Source organism: Diadema antillarum, unplaced genomic scaffold (assembly GCF_040938485.1).
Source record: "Diadema antillarum isolate AM-2024a unplaced genomic scaffold, OU_Dant_1.0 seq00000821_RagTag, whole genome shotgun sequence".
Classification (NCBI taxonomy): domain Eukaryota; kingdom Metazoa; phylum Echinodermata; class Echinoidea; order Diadematoida; family Diadematidae; genus Diadema; species Diadema antillarum.
In genome coordinates, this window is record NW_027271698.1 from 638650 (window position 1) to 658790 (window position 20141).

Sequence of the window (20141 nt, forward strand, 5' to 3'; positions counted from 1 at the left end):
TTTTATTTTCATTAATATCATCATCATCATCATTATCATCCCCATCAGAAAATGCGCGCGCAAAGATGTTGTTCGAGTCTTGCTAGTCGTCACTTTCTTTGTTAAATTTTTCTACCTTTATGTCTTTTTGACTGCTATTTTCACACCATCCCTTGTGATTAATACATCACCAAACTAAAATACAAAACAAAGCAAATGTATATTGATACTCACTAGAGAAAATGAATGGTAGCAAGATACTACAGGAAGGCAATATTATGCCTGAATGCTGACGGCTTGAATGAAATAAATGCGAAATTAATGAAATCGAGACACTCCAAGTTGATATAGCTCTTCAACAGACCACTAGCAGGAATATCTGATGGTACAGTTCTGGTTGAAATGGGGGGTTCAGATTTTAACTTTTTGCGAGATAATTAGAAACCACTTATGAAATATTATGAAAGATCATACAATTCTAAGCGGTATTCCAAGTCTATGTGATGAAAATTGGCTTTGAAATGACTGAGATGAAAATAAACAAAACAAAACAAAGTGATCCTAATAAAAAGTAGCTCTCACCTTTTATCAGGACCTCTTTGGTTTTGTATGCTCTTTCATATTTCATAAGATGTTTCTCACTATCTCACAAAACAGTTGGACACTTGAAGTCCCATCTCCACCAAAACTACACCATTCCTTTAGTATGGATATTCTTACATAAGACAAACTCTGAGGTAGCCATTTTCCATGTTCCTTCTTCAGCAATCTTGAACGTCGACTGAGTATTGGAACGTTCCCTTTGCGATTCTCCGATTAGCAAAACAGAGTACGGAGAGATCAAAGTTCGTACAATTCGGTTGAGTTTAATTTGTGTGTCTGCGTGATATTTGAGCTGCGCACACGATTTGGAGTCGAGGGTGAGTACTTTGACCGTAAGCAGGCTTCCTAAATCATTCATTAGCGGAGATAAGAAGCGTAATGTCTTCAATTCTACAGCCTTGGTCTGTTGTTTCTTGCGTGTGGCATTAGCGTTTCTTTTCACGGATCGCGACGATCGTAAAAGACGATTGAAATGTTTACTTCCTTGATGCGATCAATTACATCGTCATTAATGTCTGTACACAAGCACGATTTCTGCCATGTGTGCAGGCGTATCAGGGGGTATAGTGTCTCGTGACATTTCGTCTCCACTGACTGTTTGAGACAGAAAACATTCAGGCGTAGCTGAGAAAACCATGTCATTTTTCAAAGACACACTGCTGGCGACTTCTTCTGTCTGTTTGTTTTTAATAACCACTGCCCAGGCGATTTCGCAACATCTCACCCACAAGTAGCTACTTCCCCATGACGAAGTGTGCTTTGTTAAAATCGAGGCTTGGACAGGCAATTGGTGCACTGACAAGGGGTGTATAGTTTGCAACGGTACTCAACTTCAGGTTCTTGACTAGCCTCCCGGACCTGCTCTACTTCTTTCTCAGCACAAGCGTGGATCGAAGACGCGGAGTAAATACTCAAGGGAACATGGCGACGTCTCACAGACGAGTATTCTTACTACTCCTACTTCTGGTAGGATTGAGCGTCGTGTTCACCGTGGCTCTCGTCTACAACATTGCGTACGTCGAGAGGCCGGCCATCCGACGAGGCGTTCACACGCTGCGCGAGTCGAGGCGATTTTCGAACGGATCCAGGCGATCGTCATTGGCCGTGGTTTCAGGTAGACTTCAGGTGTTCGAAAAAAGGACTTTCGAATGTATTCCATACGAACAAAATGTCTCACTATAGGCCGATACTTTATAACCCCTCCTCGTCCTCATCATCCTTCCCCTAATCTTCCCCTCTTTCTGCCCCTTTTTTAAATTCTACCACTGATAATAATGATAATATTAAACAATATAATGATAACGAGCTGTGATTGCAGTAATCACTACAGGTTTGATACTTTGTACGATGATGTCATGAAAATCACCATTTTCATCATCATCATCACCACCATCATCATCATCATCTTTGTCAATCAAATTTCCCTCTTTTATTGTGTCTCATCTGATGCTGCCACACATTTTGTTTAAACTGTAAATCTGTTCCCACATACTAATTCCCTTTCTAGAATTATCCTTACCACCACTCCTGGTGGTCTGTTTACAACATTTAACTCACCCACTACTTCTACTACCTCTACTTCTACTACCGCTCTATAGTCATGTTCTTCAAGTACATTGTTGCTGCTAATAATGCATGTACTATAATATACTGATATGACTTAAACAGATTTCTTTTCTTCTGATTTTGTCTTCTCTTCATCCTCGTCCACAATCATCATCATTTCCTTCTCAAACTACTAATATTGTCGTCTCTACTAGTACTGCTGCTGCTGATACTACTTCTACTACTACTGTTACTACTACTACTACTACTACTACTACTACTATTATCCTGCTACTACTATAGTACTACTACTACTATATACTACTACTACTACAACTACTACTACTACTACAACAACAACTACTACTACTACTACAACTACTACAACAACAACAACAACTACTACTACTACTACTACTGACTACTACTACTACTACTACTACTATAAACACACTACTACTACTACTATTACTACTACTATGGCTACAACTTCTTCTGTTTACTTTATTTCTTCTACTGTAGATATCAAAACTAAACCACTATCTTTATAGACCGATTCCCAATGTCATGTAGACTATAACTAGTTCCACTACTAATGTTACTACTTTTAATACTATTACTATTGCCTCCTATACTACTGGACTATTACTTCTTCTACTTCTCCTGTTCTTACTAATATTGCTTGTGTAACTACCTTTTCATGTTTTATCAACTTGCAAACATTCCTGCATGTTTTCTCTGTATGTTAGAGGGTAGTACCCACAAAGCAGGTAAGCTCACTTCAAATTGTAGGCCTATGTAAACTTTCCTTCAATATTTCCTCAACTTGTGTTCACAGGGGGTGATGCCGGTAACATTATGAATAGGTGTTTGGCTAAAATTTACACATGTTGTATTCAAACACTTCACCACTGTTCGCAGAATCAATGACTGTAGAGGTTTGTGCAAACAGTTAAGTTTGGTATAGCGAAGTTGTGAATCATTATGTATAATATGACGTTTCATGAGGCATTCATTCAGGTTGTGATATTTCTTGTTAATCGGCAAATAATTTCAGAAGATTGCCAGCCTTTTTTGCCGCCTCTTCAAAAATTGCCCACTCTCCCCCAAAACACAGACTAACACTGTCTTTTGAAAGCAAACAGGGTTGCAGTTTCGCAACAATAACAATAAATTAGGAAGAATAACAACAGAGCAATTTTCACAATAGACATGGGTAAATGGTCATTCTTCGAATTTTTGCGGCATTTTGATTAAGCGTGTTTTGCTGCTCATAATACCCACCTGGAGTTAAGCATTATCCCCATAATTTTTGATTGGTCTAATGAATATGCCTCCGTTTTTGGATCTCCCATGATGTATTCCATCTGTGTCTTTGATACCTGTACATACTTATATGATTATATGTATGTATACTCGCATATTTCTACAGACTTTTATAAAAAAAAAAAATTATGATTCTATATAATCAACAGTTATGAGACATACATGTCGAGTCATTCTCGACATGACCGAGAGGAGATTCTGAAGCTTATTGATATAGATCACATAATATTATAACTTGCCAATTATATCAAAAGATGTCATGTGATATCGTCGTAGTAGCCCACTTCTCCTTGTGGATGTGACGCCACAGACTTTTTATGTGCACACACACACTGACACACATACAAACAAACAAACACACACATACAGATAAACAAACAAAAACAATAACCCCTTGCATGGGTTATGTAAATGTTAAGACTGGTAAAAAACTAAGGAAGAAGACTAAAGAAAGGAAACAGAATAATTTTTAGATCAACTTACCAGTCTACGTGGCTTCATGTCACATAAAAAACAAAACAAAACAAAACAAAATAAAAAACTGCCCGTATATAGGGCCTTCTCCAAACATCAGAGTATCTTTGGCATAAAACTTTAACGTCAATGGTGTGTCAATCTGCAATGATGGCTCAGACATAAAACAACATTTTTTTTCTTTGCATGTAAACCATCTATTCTTTTTGGGAAAAGAAAGTGATTGATGATGTTATATCACTCAAACTACAATCAGAATCAGTAAACTCTTGGATGGCACAGAGAAATATACTTTGAGGTAGGGCGCATTTTTATTTGGTTTTTGAATAAAAAACTTATAACTTTCAAAAATTGAAATGTTAAACTTCAGTTTCTGATATCCTGAAGGCTCCAGCGGCGGACTGAACGTAGAAAGGTATAGATATAAAATTTTAGGTCACATCTGCTGTATGAATGGTATGCTGCAAATTACTGCGTTTTAATATCAGAGCAGTTTGCATTTCATGAGAACACCGTATGCCACTCACTGGCACGAAAATTTGTGATTATATTCACACATTTCAACCACATTTTCACTTCAACGTACACCTTCAACTATATACAACATTACTGCAGGCTTTGGCTGTACTTATCATTATTCTGTAATAATCTGGATAAGTCCAAACCGATAGATTTGGTCCCGATCAAAGAGTACGATAACTCGTGATACCGTGCTTGTCATAACTTAATGTGGTGACAAAGAGTCCGCATAGAAAAGGGAGGTCTTGAACATAGCCTACTGCAAATACGGATACATGTACGTACTCCGTCAAGTCTTCCAACACACTGATGCATGAAGAAGCCACTTGCTACTAAAAGCGAATAAGAAAGAAAGGTGAGAGGGGGAATTGGACGAGTATCTATTGTAAGTGACAATGGGCGCCGATGTCGTAACAATGGGAATGCTATGCGTGGCGGCTTCGGGAGAACGAATGAACACACGATTGTCATTTCCGTACACGTTGTATGCACACACGCAAATAAAGCAATACAGATGACCGGGGGGCTCCGACTCGGCGTGTAAGTAAACTTTCGCTACTTCCATCTCGGTGTTGAATGTCTTCTCTTGAGGGAGGAGCAGGGTTAGTTACATCCAATGCCTGACCCTGGTATCGGGACTCCTGGCAGATTGAGATTCATTTCATGGGGCGCCGTTGATGAGTTTGGTGATATTTTGGACGAGCAAAATATGAGGAGAATGCTCTCGCGTCGGTTCGGTCACCTCCTGATATGTCTGGCCGGCTTGCTGTGTGTCTTGTTCGTGGTGAGGGTGATGTACATCATGGGCTACAATGATGGAAGGTCGTCTGTAATCGTACATCAGGAGCGCGGACTTAACGCAGACATATTCCCGTTTAAACCACCCGCTTCTTCAGTCACGGAGAAAAGAGGCGATGTCATTTCTGGTGAGATCTCTAAACTCAACAATATCCCAAAGTCTTCTGTGGAGTAACATTATTTTAAGTGCTGTATCAACTAACTCGATGTACAAGTGGCTATTAAAGCACAAAACTTACATTTATTCTCCATATTATCGCAACTTACTTCACTCCCAACAACTGAGGTGACAATGTATCGAGAAAATTACTTGTTTTCTTTCTAAATTGGAATTCAAAATCTAGTATGTTTAATAATGCAATAAGACCAAGGAACAGCTAACTACGCTCACTGTCTTTCATATCATTTGTTACAGTTACATCCATTCTACATCTGTGTGTGTGTGTTTGTGTGCAAACACCACATGCATACCTACACACAGGTATATGCACTATTGTATTTTAGTTAAGTTTCCATATAACACATCTTTCGTTTAAAAAAAGAAACTTGAAAGAATCTTGAAAAATCATTGCCGGTTCTTGTTAATTTTGCAATTTCACCCATGAAACCTTTAGCATTATATAAAAGATAAGTACCAACAAAATGATTCTAACGGTCTCAATTTTTCTCGTACTATTTTGATTTCATATCTCAATTCTGAAGGCCAATATCCTCTTCTTAGCCCCCTCTTCCGCCTCTTCCGTCCATACTTTTGTTCATCTCCTAAGCCTTATGGTGTTAATGAGTGCATAGATGTCGCCATTTTCCGCACATCTTGTCTAATACACGCCCTGTTGAGCTTATTGGCCCGTCCTTCGTTTTACACTACAATCTTTGCCTCTTTCTGAAACCTCCCGGTGCCCCACCCCCTTCTACGTGTCGTCTCTGGACACTTACTACCACGATCTACCTCACTGCCTCTTCAATTCACTTCATCACACACACTGCACCAGTCATGGTTGATTATCTTTATAGCGATACAGAGTGGAGAGTAATGGCAATGTGTGTGTGTGTGTGTGTGTGTGTGTGTGTGTGCGTGTCTGTGTGTGTGAGTTTGTATGTATGTGTGTGTCTGTCTGTCTGTATCTCTCTCTCTCTCTCTCTCTCTGTGTTTGCAACTTAAAAACAAATGAAAACAGACACATATTGACTGGGACGTCTTAGCTATGTATAAGGAGAAATTTCAATTTTTGAAGTAACTTTCTTGTTAAATATAAGATAGATAGATAGATAGATAGATAGATGGATAGATAGATAGATAGATAGATATTGGTTTCATCAAAAGGAAAATACATAGCAGCCCAGAGGCTGAATTGCGTGTTCTTTATGTAAAAATACAAACGAAACAAAACAATACCATACAATAATCATTCACATTAAACAGTCTATCAAAAATAGCCTTATTACATATACATGATTATACTACAAATACGATTCTCTTTCATAATAAAACATTCCATGAACAACTAATTACACATAAATGATTACAGCAGAAAATAAAAACAATTGATTTGGAGTATCAAAAGATACATAGACCTGCAGTTGCATATGCACGTGTATATGAATATGAATAACATATGTGCCCCATTGACAATAATAATAACTCTTACCAGATTTCAAATCATATTATACTCAAACATTACATAAATTAACAATCCACTTATTTACCTTTTGTCTTACTATCAGCTAATAATTGGTAATCATTGATAATCTTTGAATGCACAGATCACTTGGCAATCTACAATCTTTAATGTTAGACAAGTTTTTAGTAGTTTAGTATTTTGGAACTGAACCACACTCTATAGTGACTAGAGGGACAAGCGGATCGCGTTTCTCCTGATCGACAAAAAAAAAGGTCATTGTGTGTTTGCCAACTATTTCACGTGAATAAAGCTCTTCAATTTGACATTTAAACTTGGTCCATTGTTTGCGGACTTAGAAACCATAGGATTGTCGGCCACCTTAACCTCACAGTTAGGCGTGACGTGGCATGCAGGAAAATGGTTCGTTAGATATACGTTATACGAAATGCACGTGCATTCATACTCGTCAGGACTGGTGTATGTATGTATGTATGGTTGCTTGTGTGTTTTTTGTTTGGGTTTTTGAAGGGAACTCTTCATATCAGCCACGACAAATAAGGCAGCAATTTGAGCACCTCAAAAAATTGGTGTATTCGCAAATTCTCGTTACAGAGCTACAGTATACACAGCCATAGGAGTTGCTGCCTGAAGACAAAATGTGAATAATGAATTATGCATAATGATTTACGATGATATTACGAGATTTCTGTACATACATGGATGAATAACAGGGCAAAGTATCCCATCTTTTGGACGTTGTATAATTCAGTGTCATATTCCTTGGATATACCCTTGCAAAATTGTTGATAATAGTTACGGAGTCACATACTAATGTCCGCTATATAGAGAAGTTTGACTGTACAAAATGCTTTCCGTACTCTATGGTTTATTGATGGACGATTAAATAATTTTGTATCAAAATCAAAATAATGTTATAATGAGATATGGACTTTGTCACTCTTGGAATTCAAGGGTTTTAAGGGAACTGCAATGTGCTGACATCGACACGAGGCCTGATGTTAAAAAAAAAAAACACATGTATTTTCTGGCATTACTAATTTGTTTCTCCTCTTCCGACACCTACAGCTCTTAACCAGCGCTGGATGACATGGCAGACACTGGAGAGCCCAGGCAAATACCGGGCCTGCGTCCCGTACCCGACGCCGGACCATGTGTTCGACCGCGAGCTGACGGGCGGGCTCGTGGACACCAGTGAAACCAATATGACGATATTACAGTGTCTCCATCACTGTATCAATTTGGTAGGTTGGATGAAAACTAGCAAAGAAAATTGGATTCCATCGGGGCTCGAATCCGAGATTTCCGGATTGCTGGACCTGTGCTCTTGTACCGACTGAGCTAAGGAAAACCCTAGTACGGTGTTCATCCCAAGTTGATTTCTTTCCTTCGAGTTTACCATACGAGTCTTGTCAGGTTTATAATAACTTCTGACCACACAAACAATGGAAATCAAGGGGTCTTATGGTTCTTAGCTCGGTCGGTAAGAACACCGGTCTAGCAATTCGGAGGTCTTGGGTTCGAATCCCGATAGATTTATTTCCTCGTTGTCATTTCATTCATATTCAATATATCTGGTCAGTTTCCCTATTTGATTGAAGTTAGTGGTTATTCCCTTCCTTTGTGTAACCCAAACAGCTAGAAAGTATCGGCAAATCTTAGACTGTGTGCTGAGAATGAACCCAACAAATAATGGATAAGGATTAATCATGATATTTGAGGTTTAAAAAGGAATACGCAGATCACTCTGCTGTCAAGTCTATTACGTAAAACGTATTTCATTATATATATTTACCTTGAAATAATTGGTTGTGATAATATTGGTGACTGAGATGACAATAATCATAATATTTGTGATAAAAGACTAATCATTGATAACCGTGGCGATGATTAACAGTCGAGAGTTTAGGGAGAATGGCAACCTGCTTGCAGTGCAACTCTCACTGAACTTCGTCTGAAAGGAAATTATTTTGAAATAATCAATTTGGCAACAAACAAAACAGAAGATGAACCTATCTTGACTTCTGTCGAGGAAGTCCCTTCCTTGATGCTATTGGGGAAGAGCAATACAGGCCCAAATGCTAAACTCCGATGGAATATCGAACCTGCGTTCTTGGAATAGAACGCCTGTGACTTAACCACTAGGCCTATTGGAGCACTGTTCTTGTGTGTGCGTGTGTGTGTGTGTGTGCGAGTGAGTGAGTGTGTGTGTGCGTGTGTTTGTCTCTCTTCTTTCTTAGTGCTCGAGTTCATTAAATCTGCGGAAAGTAATGACTAGAATTTAGCTGATGAGTCGGAATCACCTGTATCTGATATCGATTTCATAATATGTACCATTGTTTGTTTTGTGTTCTTTAAACACAACCTTTCCTTTTTTATTTTTATCGCTCTCATGTTAACTTGATTATTTTGACAGGGATCAAATGACTATCTATCTGGTGGCAACATGATGAGTATCATCATCATCATCGTTACTGGTCTTGTTACCATTTTTTAAAGATTGTTTTGAGCGTCACTCTTACCATTATTATCGTCATCCTTATTGTAATTATCAGATATTCGATTTCACTTTTTAAGCCTACTTCATTCATTCTGTCGGATTGATTAGTTTTTATCTGCCTCTTCCTCTCTGTAGGAATATACGTACGCTGCTCTCACGAAAGGCACGCAGTGTTATTGTACAAACGTCCACCGATCTACGAGTCTTTTGAGGTACGTGGACGGCGCATTGTGTGACGTGCCCTGCACGGGAGATCGGAATTACGACTGCGGTGGACGTGGGTACTTTTCACTCTATAGGACGTCAGTACCAGGTAAGTGAATAGGATTCTATTTGTTATTAGTGGTGAATGGCGTCAATCATTCTTCACTTTGATGATGAATACCACTTACATCCCATTGATCTTTCAGCACTTTGCCTATTAAGAACTGGTATTTTCCCCACGTTAGTTATTTTATTCGAACTCGTGGGCCGTATTACTCGAGGGTGTCGGGCTCGTGGAATCAAACCAACTAGACAGGGAAAGAATTGTTACAAAATCGAGAGGCTGACAGACCAGAATGTGATACGCTACACTGCACTATCAGACTACAAGGTTCTTCAAAATTCATGAATAAAGGTAATCAATTGTCATGTAAACATTTCCATGAAATTTGTTTTCGGACACTTACAAGTGCAGTGCGTGTGCATAGGTGAATACTAGCAGTACATTATAATAAGTCAGTCCACAAGACAATACACACAATGACATTCAGTACACAATAGTATTTGACGTTAGTGGATGTGTTGTGATGGGAAACGTTCACATTCTAAAATGTGGAATATACTGTCGGTGCCAAAATCTATGTACCTTTTCCCCTCTAGACTCCCAATAATGTTTATACAATTTCTATGAAAATACGAAATGTAGAGCTCTTTTCAAAAGTAGTGTCATGCAAACATCACGTGACCAAGACGTCATCGAGATGTCTGATTGCTATGACATACAAAACCGCACTGATTTGTGAAGATAAGTTTGTTTTTTTACATGCTTTTTCAGTTTTATTCGACTGTTTCATTGCTACATAGGTTATACGTGCTGTTCTCTCTAGCCTAGGCCTAATATTGCGTTTGTTCCCATTCTTTATTGGCAGACGTTCGCTGTAGCAGTAAATCAGTGGGCAAAGATGGCGCTTTTCCGATGACAGCTCTCGCCAGCTACCCTCGTTCGGGCAATACATGGACGAGGCAGCTGATTGAGGCGGCCACGGGTGTGTACACGGGTAGCATTTACTGGAAGGCGGAGCGCGAGTCGCCGATATCGCAGAAAGGTATGAACCCAACCCATGTCGTCTGCTAAAAACCGCGACATTCACAGAGCTTCATCACAGGGCCGGCCAGGGGTCAATTTTACAGAAGACTCACTGCAAGATTATTGTCGTTATATCTGGAGTTTACTATAAGAACAACTAAAACAATATTGCCTGCCAGTTGATTGTTGCACCCGCTGAAACCACAGTGGCTGCAGTGATCATTGTAAACTGTAATATCATCGCACAGCGTTTTTGGAGCGTACCCCAAAAGTGCTCGGAAACACTTAAAAGACTGTAAAAATGTGCAAACCACACGATATGTAAAAATTATTGTAATACCCAAAGCATATATTTCATGCGTGGTATCTCGCCCCATGGTAAAGATCATGACAGTGAATATCTGCTTTGTCAAAGGCCGACATTCTTGTAGGCCCAGACATTATGTGTTTGTTGCTAATTTTGGAAAAAAATAAATTTCTCTCAGACAAAAGATAATGCAAAATAAGTCTTCACAAAATACTGAAAATGATGGCAAGGTGTTCATTACTTCCATTTTTTTTTTCATTTCTACAAATTCAACCTGAGATTACCACCAAGAAGTCACCCCCCCCCCCATACTTGGTGATTGCAATATAAAAACATAAAAAGACTAATGTATATTGACCAAAGTCACTTTACTTAGGAAACGATCATGAGTGCCTATCCCGAAGAAAGACATCAAATTTGAAGTACTGTATAAGAAACTCTGTAACCACGATGTGTCTCGTAACCATAGCAACGCATCTTCCCCCGCCGCTCATCCTTCTGTCTTTCTCATCTCACCATTCTGTCTTTCTCATCTCACATCCTTGTGGTCAATGTTTTGACCAAAAAGTTTTCCTAGGTGGCAACGACGACTACCACAGGCTGCACACGATATGCGTCAAGACTCACAGGTCGGAGAAAAAACACATAAGTGACTTCAGCGATGCCGTTTTGCTGATCAGAAATCCCTACAGAACGATCGTAGCCGAGGTCTTCCGAAGATTCATGTTCGCCAAGTCGGGTTCGGTCGACGACAGCATGGAATATTTGAAATCAAAAGGTAACAAACTTGATAACATAATGTGCACTTGCATAGGAGAAGTGACAGCAACTAAACCCTTTGTGTGCTTAGAGTGACGGTTAGCTCAGAAAACCTCATAGCATTACATCCTGTCTAAGGTCCTTGGTATGCACAGAAAAGAGTTAACCCTTTTGTTTCTTTGAGCTTCGATTTGTACAGATAATTTCATAGCATTGTACACTGCAAAAACAGCGGTGTTAGATTTAAAGCCGAACACCGATCAAGTGTTAATAGAGGACCACACCCACAGGTGTAGAAAGTATGTTGTGATGGTGTTGAAAAGTGTTCACCTGTCACTTTTAATTTGACACTTGTACCTGGTGATATTTCTGACACTACGCTGGTGTTAATTCAAAATTGACACCGCATGGTGTTGATTTGATATTGCTGGTGTTAATTTCAATGTTATAACACCCGTCCAGCTTCAGTAGGAGACCACACCAACTCGTGTTACTGTGGTGTAAATGTGTTTACATTTTTTTTTAAGTAAAGTAGTTTATCGGAAAATTCTTTATCGTATTGTTGAAGTTCAAAATCAACAAGAAGAAAAGTAACTAAAAAACTATTCAAAACACAATTTTATATTTTGAAATGACACCCCGAGGTGTTGATCTAACATCATAAATGAGCGCTGGGAATTTAACACCAGCTCGCTGCTTCATTGTTAACACCAGACTTTTTGTAGTGTACACACTGTCCAAAGTCCCTGGCACAGAAAGGGTTAACTCTTTGGGTGTTTTGAGTGTCAGTTAACACAGAAAACCCCATAGCATTGTACACAGTGTCCAATGTCCATGGCACAGAAAGGGTTAACTCCTTGTGTGTTTTGAGTGTCAGTTTGCACAGAAAACCCCATAGCATTGTACACAGTGTCCAATGTCCATGGCACAGAAAGGGTTAACCCTTTGTGTGCTTTGAGTGTCAGTTAACACAGAAAACCCCATAGCATTGTACACAGTGTCCAATGTCCATGGCACAGAAAGGGTTAACTCCTTGTGTGTTTTGAGTGTCAGTTTGCACAGAAAACCCCATAGCATTGTACACAGTGTCCAATGTCCATGGCACAGAAAGGGTTAACTCCTTGTGTGTTTTGAGTGTCAGTTTGCACAGAAAACCCCATAGCATTGTACACAGTGTCCAATGTCCATGGCACAGAAAGGGTTAACTCCTTGTGTGTTTTGAGTGTCAGTTTGCACAGAAAACCCCATAGCATTGTACACAGTGTCCAATGTCCATGGCACAGAAAGGGTTAACTCCTTGTGTGTTTTGAGTGTCAGTTAACACAGAAAACCCCATAGCATTGTACACAGTGTCCAAAGTCCCTGGCACAGAAAGGGTTAACTCCTTGTGTGTTTTGAGTGTCAATTAACACAGAAAACCCCATAGCATTGTACACAGTGTCCAAAGTCCCTGGCACAGAAAGGGTTAACCCTTTGTGTGCTTTGAGTGTCAGTTAAACACAGAAAACCCCATAGCATTGTACACAGTGTCCAATGTCCCTAGCACAGAAAGGGTTAACCCTTCGTGTGCTTTGAGTGTCAGTTAAACACAGAAAACCCCATAGCATTGTACACAGTGTCCAAAGTCCCTGGCACAGAAAGGGTTAACCCTTTGTGTGCTTTGAGTGTCAGTTAAACACAGAAAACCCCATAGCATTGTACACAGTGTCCAATGTCCCTAGCACAGAAAGGGTTAACCCTTTGTGTGCTTTGAGTGTCAGTTAAACACAGAAAACCCCATAGCATTGTACACAGTGTCCAATGTCCCTAGCACAGAAAGGGTTAACCCTTTGTGTGCTTTGAGTGTCAGTTAAACACAGAAAACCCCATAGCATTGTACACAGTGTCCAATGTCCCTGGCACAGAAAGGGTTAACCCTTTGTGTGTTTTGAGTGTCAGTTAACACAGAAAACCCCATAGCATTGTACACAGTGTCCAATGTCCCTAGCACAGAAAGGGTTAACCCTTTGTGTGCTTTGAGTGTCAGTTAAACACAGAAAACCCCATAGCATTGTACACAGTGTCCAATGTCCCTGGCACAGAAAGGGTTAACCCTTCGTGTGTTTTGAGTGTCAGTTAACACAGAAAACCCCATAGCATTGTACACAGTGTCCAATGTCCCTAGCACAGAAAGGGTTAACCCTTTGTGTGCTTTGAGTGTCAGTTAAACACAGAAAACCCCATAGCATTGTACACAGTGTCCAATGTCCATGGCACAGAAAGGGTTAACTCTTTGGGTGTTTTGAGTGTCAGTTAACACAGAAAACCCCATAGCATTGTACACAGTGTCCAAAGTCCCTGGCACAGAAAGGGTTAACCCTTTGTGTGCTTTGAGTGACGGTTGGCTCAGAAAGCACCGTAGCATTAGACACACTGTCTAATGTCCCTGGCAAAAAAAAAAAAAGGTTAACTCGTTTTGTGCTTTGAGTGACAATTAATTGGCTTAGAAAGCACCATAGCACTCACTGTGCACGCTGTCCAAAAGTCAGTGGCAAAGATATAGTTTCATAGTTACATAATGACAAAGAAACTCTGCCAATACATGCAAAATATATTTTCCACTGACATTGCGTAGCTAGTGTACAAATATATTATGTATACGTTGTAAGCAAGGGAAGTATTGCTTATAATACAGTACTAAATAGGCCTTATTTCATTGCAAGAAACTGACAAATAAATCGTCCTACAGCGACGTAAACAAGCGCAAAGTAATTAATGTTTCAGTACTAGCCAGGACTATAAAAAAAAATCATGGGCATACATACTCGGGTTGACTTTGAGTCAATGATCTGCGGATCATCATCGCCTTATTCTGATTGCGAAAATGATATCAAAGTATGTGACCCACTTTTTACTTCTTACCCGTATGGCAGCAGTGGGAAATAGACGATATTTCTTGTTACCAGTTGACGAGGACGATGTTGTGCATGAATACGATTTCTCGGACGGATTATGAAGTTAAGCGGCGAAAAATAATTATTATGTCTTCAAGGAAAAGTGGAAATGTAGAAATTAGTGAAAAATCAAACGCAAAGCAGAAAAACAAGTCAAGCGATAATGAAGTGACCGGAAAGATGAATAAAGGAATTCCTGTGCAAGGTTCACATCATCATTAGATGTAAAGCTGCGTAAGCCTACATCCGAGTTTGTATGTTGTTGGGTTTTTTTTTCTCGCAGCTTCAATATTTCTTTAGACAAGCTCTACTGTAAATGCGATAAGTCATCTGGTTTTCATTGCCCTTACATCTTGATTTGTCAAGGAAACAATTTTGTCTTGTATGCTGATCTTCAAAAAGACTTACATTGTATTTCGATATTCGTCGGAGTTATTTCCACTAACAATTTGTGTTGTTTCAACGACTTTATTTGAACTATCGTTTCTGGGGGATACATGTACTTGTTCGACTTTGACGAAGTGCAATTATGAATTAAAGGCAGGGTGAATGGTTCAAAATTCTTACCACTTCCGCTGTTTTGTTGTTCTAATAAGCAATACATGCACTTTCAATGAGATCTATCGTAGAACCTAATTTCGAGGATTAACTTCGTGTTCGCTTACTTCACATTTTTTCCTTCTCCAGATTGGCAGAAGTTTGTAGATAAAGAGGGCCAGAGGTGGCATGATATGAATCTAAACTGGATCAAATATTCCAAGCGATTACTGGTCATACACTACGAGCAGCTCGAGACTCACACCGAGGACCAGCTGACTAGGATAGTCCAGTTCCTGCGCAAGAGTCCGGACCAGGAGCGAATCGCCTGCTCCGTGCAGGACAATCCGTCCTCCTCCTCCACCGGGGTGTCGCTAGGCAACCACGGCGTGAAGACGCGCGCCTATCTCACCACGGACCCCTTCACACCGAGCATGCACACGATCATTGACTCCTTTATACTCAGTGTGAATGAATCGCTGATAGCCAAAGGCCAGGATCCGTTGCCTAGCGACTACAGCAATATTCGTGTCTTCTGAAGACGTCCGTTACTGCATGTGTGCTTGGCGATCACACGTGGCGCCATTTACATTCGGAACGCTGTGAGACACGCTTTATCCAAAACTGTAAAAATATCATGGAGCAATATTTTGATGATCAGTGACCATGCTGACTCAAACAAAGAATACTCGTAGGTCTTTATAATGTGTATATTACGCTGAAACAACTCACATAGCCTATACACCTACGAAGAGCCATTAACATCACTTGCTCGCTCACATCTTTTTCTTTTTCTTCTTCTTCTTCTTCTTCTTCTTCTTTTTTTTTTTGAGGGGGGTGTTTTATAATGTGTGTGCAAATAATCATGGTAGTGCGGAGCAGGGTTATCAGGGGTAGTTGCTCCTAGAGATAGCGGTTTTTAGCTCACCTGAGCCAAAGGCTCAAGTGAGCTATTGCGATCGCCCTTCGTCCGGCGTCCGTCGTGCGTCGTGCGTCGTGCGTCGTGCGTCGTCCGTCGTCCGTCGTCCGTCGTCCGTCGTGCGTCGTGCGTAAACTTTTTACATTTTCATCTTCTTCTTGAAAACCCCAAGACCGATTTTCATCAAACTTGGCAGGTAGCATCCCTAGGGGGTTAGGAACTCAATTTGTTAAAATGGGCACCATGCCCCACCCAGGGGGCCCCCAGGGGGGCCCAAACCCCCCAAAATTAAGGAATCTGTAAAGATCTTCTTCTCTAGAACCAGAAGTGATAGAGCTAAGTTAATACTATGAGTTAGTACATTGATGACTGTAGTTTCAAGTTTGTTCATGGCAGAATCAGGGGTGCCCCCCTTGGGACCCAGGGGAGGGGGGTGGGGAAGGGTTCTAATGGGGCCTAAATTGTACATTTTCATCTTCTTCTTGAGAACCCCATGACCCATTTTCACCAAACTTGGCAGGTAGCATCCCTAGGGGGTTAGGAACTCAATTTGTTAAAATGGGCACCATGCCCCTCCTAGGGGGCCCCCAGGGGGCCCAAACCCCCCAAAGTTAAGGAATCCGCAAAAATCTTCTTCTCTAGAACCAGAAGTGATAGAGCTAAGTTAATACTATGAGTTAGTACATTGATGACTGTAGTTTCAAGTTTGTTCATGGCAGAATCAGGGGTGCCCCCCTTGGGACCCAGGGGAGGGGGTGAGGAGGGGTCCTAATGGGGCCTAAATTGTACATTTTTATCTTCTTCTTGAAAACCCCATGACCCATTTTCACCAAACTTGGCAGGTAGCATCCCTAGGGGGTTAGGATCTCAATTTGTTAAAATGGGCACCATGCCCAACCCAGGGGGCCCCCAGGGGTCCCAAACCCCCCAAATGAAGGAATCTTTATAAATCTCTAGAATCAGAAGTTATAGAGCTGAGATAATATCATGAGTGAGTACATTAATGACTGTAGTTTCAAGTTTGTTCATAGGAGATCCAGGGGTGCCCCTCTTGGGTAGGGGGGGGGTGGTTGGAAGGGTCCAAATGGGGGCCTGAATTGTACATTTTCATCTTCTTCCTGAAAACCTCATGATGGATTTTTGTCAAACTTGGCAGGTAGCATCCCTAGGGGGTCAGGATCTCAATTTATCAAAATGGGCACCATGCCCCACCCAGAGGGCCCCAGGGGGCCCCAATCCCCCCAAATTAAGGAATCTTAAAAAAATTGGGCCCTTATTGTACATTTTCATCTTCTACTTGAGAATGCCTGGTCAAATTTTAATTTAGATTAGTGACTGCGTGAAAGGTGAACTTGCGATACTCAGGTGAGCGCTAGACCCGCGGGTCTCTTGTTTTTTTCATGGAACAAATACTAAACAACTTTATATGTAAAAAGAAATGTTATAGAACAATAAATAAGAATAAGAAGATTGTAAATTGAGTCTCAAACTGTGAGTCTGCAAATACCCAGGGAATGTGTACATGTCTGGTGTCCTGATAACAACAACCAAGCTAACAAACAGCAAACAAAAATTTCTGCATGCAGCCTTGAATGTTTCATGATAGAATTACTTTTTATTTATCCAATTAGGAATCATATCTAACATTACTTCATTTTAACATGGTATTGCTGGGCTCTTCTTTGTATATTACGGAGGAAACAAAAATAAAGATTATAAAAATGTATTTCCTAAATTTTGACTTCCTTTTTATGTCGTGAGCTCTAATGAGATGAATGTTTAGAATTATATACCTCAGGCATATCTCAATTTTATATTTTTGCCGCAAATGTAGCAATAAAGTTATCTCCTAGAGTTGTCCAAATAATATCACCACATCCCTGCAATAAAAAAAGGCCAAACTATCCATAAAATAAAAGAAATAAAGGACTGAATTAGATGAAGTAGATTTAGTAGGAGTTTATCACAACGTTATCAAAAACGCAATGGTATTGTGTTGAAAAGTAATTACAGGTAATAAAAAAAAAAACTCTTGTCAATAAATTGCCGTGTACCATAGTATTCAAAGTCGCCCATCAGAATGGATATCATCTTCCCTAGTATAACACGATATACAGGCCGGCCTGTGTGTGTGTGTGTGTGTTTTTTTTTTTTGTGTGTGTGTTGTGTGTGTGTGTGTGTGTGTGGGGGGGGGGGGGTGTGCATGTTTGTGGAAACTTGCACTTTCACCGGTAGTTGGATATTATGATGCAAATGGGGGAAAGAAATGAATAAGATTTGAATGAGTTATAGTTGTTTGTTTATTTTGTGTGTATAAATTATGTGGGTGTGACCCTATCAGTTAATAAGATTGTGTCCGCGTGCTCCAGGTCCGTGAAAGGCTTTTTTTTTTGGGGGGGGGGGGGCAAAATTGAAAAGTTCATTTTTTGTATAAGTGTAAGTTATAAAATGTATCTGATCTGTTTCGTGCATATACTGACTTGCCCTAACCTATTTCATACAAAAAGTTCAGCATCACTCTTCTTGGATTTGTGTCCGAGATGTCAACCCTCTCTTTCAAGGCTTATCACTTACAGGTATTGAATGTGATGGAGTTCAAGTCCAAGTTCAACATTTTCTCGATCGTCTCTTACATAATCAATAGCAGATGCGTACAATGTAAATAAAGAGAAAGAGACGTTTACTTATGTAATAATTTAAAAAAATCAGAGAACATCAATTTTTATGTGAAGCCAAAGAAGTGAAATAATTTAGTGATAAACAGTTTGATGGACGGAGATTATAAAGCTTGTAGATTACGGGTCCCACTAGCTATATACAGCTGTACTCTCTAAAGAAAAGTGAAAATATTCACTCTTGAAGGAGTGAATGCTAAAAAAGAGTGAATTTGAAGATTGAAAATTTACGAGTGATCCCTGAGGTCACTGTAAACGAGTGAAAAGGAACATTTTCACTCAAAATTCACTCAAAATTCAATCTCTTTTGTATTCACTCCTTCAAGAGTAAATCCTGAGGTCACTGTAAACGAGTGAAAAGGAACATTTTCACTCAAAATTCACTCAAAATTCAATCTCTTTTGTATTCACTCCTTCAAGAGTAAATATTTTCACCCAAATTTTATAGAGAGTACAATTAACATAAAAAACTCACACAAATGGTCACCAAATGCAGTATATATTACTAACTGAAATGGTCAAATCAAACACACACACACACACACACACACACACACACACACTTTAAAACCACTACAAACATAACAATCCAAAAAAGAAGTCGGGAGCGAACTTGAAAGAATGAAGAAGAATGGGAGAAAGGACTGAAATGATTTAATAATTGGAACATAGACATATGGTTACAGATTATCCATCTTTGGAATAATTATTACTCATATTACATGTATTATGTATATCTCTTGTTTATAAGATTTCAATAATATCAATTTCAATTTACTTGTACTTACCTCCGCCAAGGGAGGAGGTTATGATTTCGTTACCGTTGGTTTGTTTGTTACCCACGCCGATGAAAATCGGCAGGGGGTTATGTAAAGGGTTCCGTATGTTTGTTTGTTTGTTTGTTTGTTTGTTTGTTTGTTTGTTTGTTTGTTTGTTTGTTTGTATGTTTGTTTGTTTGTTTGTTTGTGTACAAGATAACAAGAGAACGGGTAAACGGATTTGCACGAAATGTTCAGGGAATGTTTGGATAATGACAGGAAAGAATCGATTAGATTTTGGTGATAATCGGTTGACCCTTGCAAATTCTGTGTGACCTTGAAGTTTTGACCCCATGGTATAGTGACCATTCCGAAAATTTCCCGTTTCTCACTTTGCGATTTTCCGCTACCATACGAAAACATGAACTCCCCAACGATCCGACTTCGCTGCTCAAATGTTCGTAAGAATTCCGAAATTTACGTTTAGGCCTATTTGAGGGACTATGTCCTTCTAGATTTATGAAAGTTCGTTTTCCGTCATCACAAAGTGGCCCGTATTTTGATGATTTTTCAAATTG

General features: G+C 39.7%; 1 protein-coding gene across 1 annotated transcript; it reads left to right on the forward strand.

Annotated features, from left to right (window-relative positions):
* The first annotated feature begins 991 nt into the window (after positions 1-991).
* On the forward strand, positions 992-15948 carry LOC139739862 (sialate:O-sulfotransferase 1-like). The gene is made up of 6 exons (XM_071650463.1): positions 992-1696; positions 7953-8128; positions 9520-9697; positions 10518-10694; positions 11551-11760; positions 15362-15948. The coding sequence occupies exons 1-6, from the start codon at positions 1504-1506 to the stop codon at positions 15748-15750; spliced, it is 1323 nt and encodes a 440-aa protein (XP_071506564.1). The 5' UTR covers positions 992-1503; the 3' UTR covers positions 15751-15948.
* The last annotated feature ends 4193 nt before the right edge of the window (positions 15949-20141 follow it).

Bases quoted from the DNA above. Each gene is read 5' to 3' on its own strand.
- LOC139739862 (XM_071650463.1), top strand. From the start codon at position 1,504: ATGGCGACGTCTCACAGACGAGTATTCTTACTACTCCTACTTCTGGTA. The intron at 9,698-10,517 runs GTAAGTGAATAG...CTTTATTGGCAG, and splicing joins CTATAGGACGTCAGTACCAG to ACGTTCGCTGTAGCAGTAAA. The intron at 10,695-11,550 runs GTATGAACCCAA...TTGACCAAAAAG, and splicing joins GTCGCCGATATCGCAGAAAG to TTTTCCTAGGTGGCAACGAC.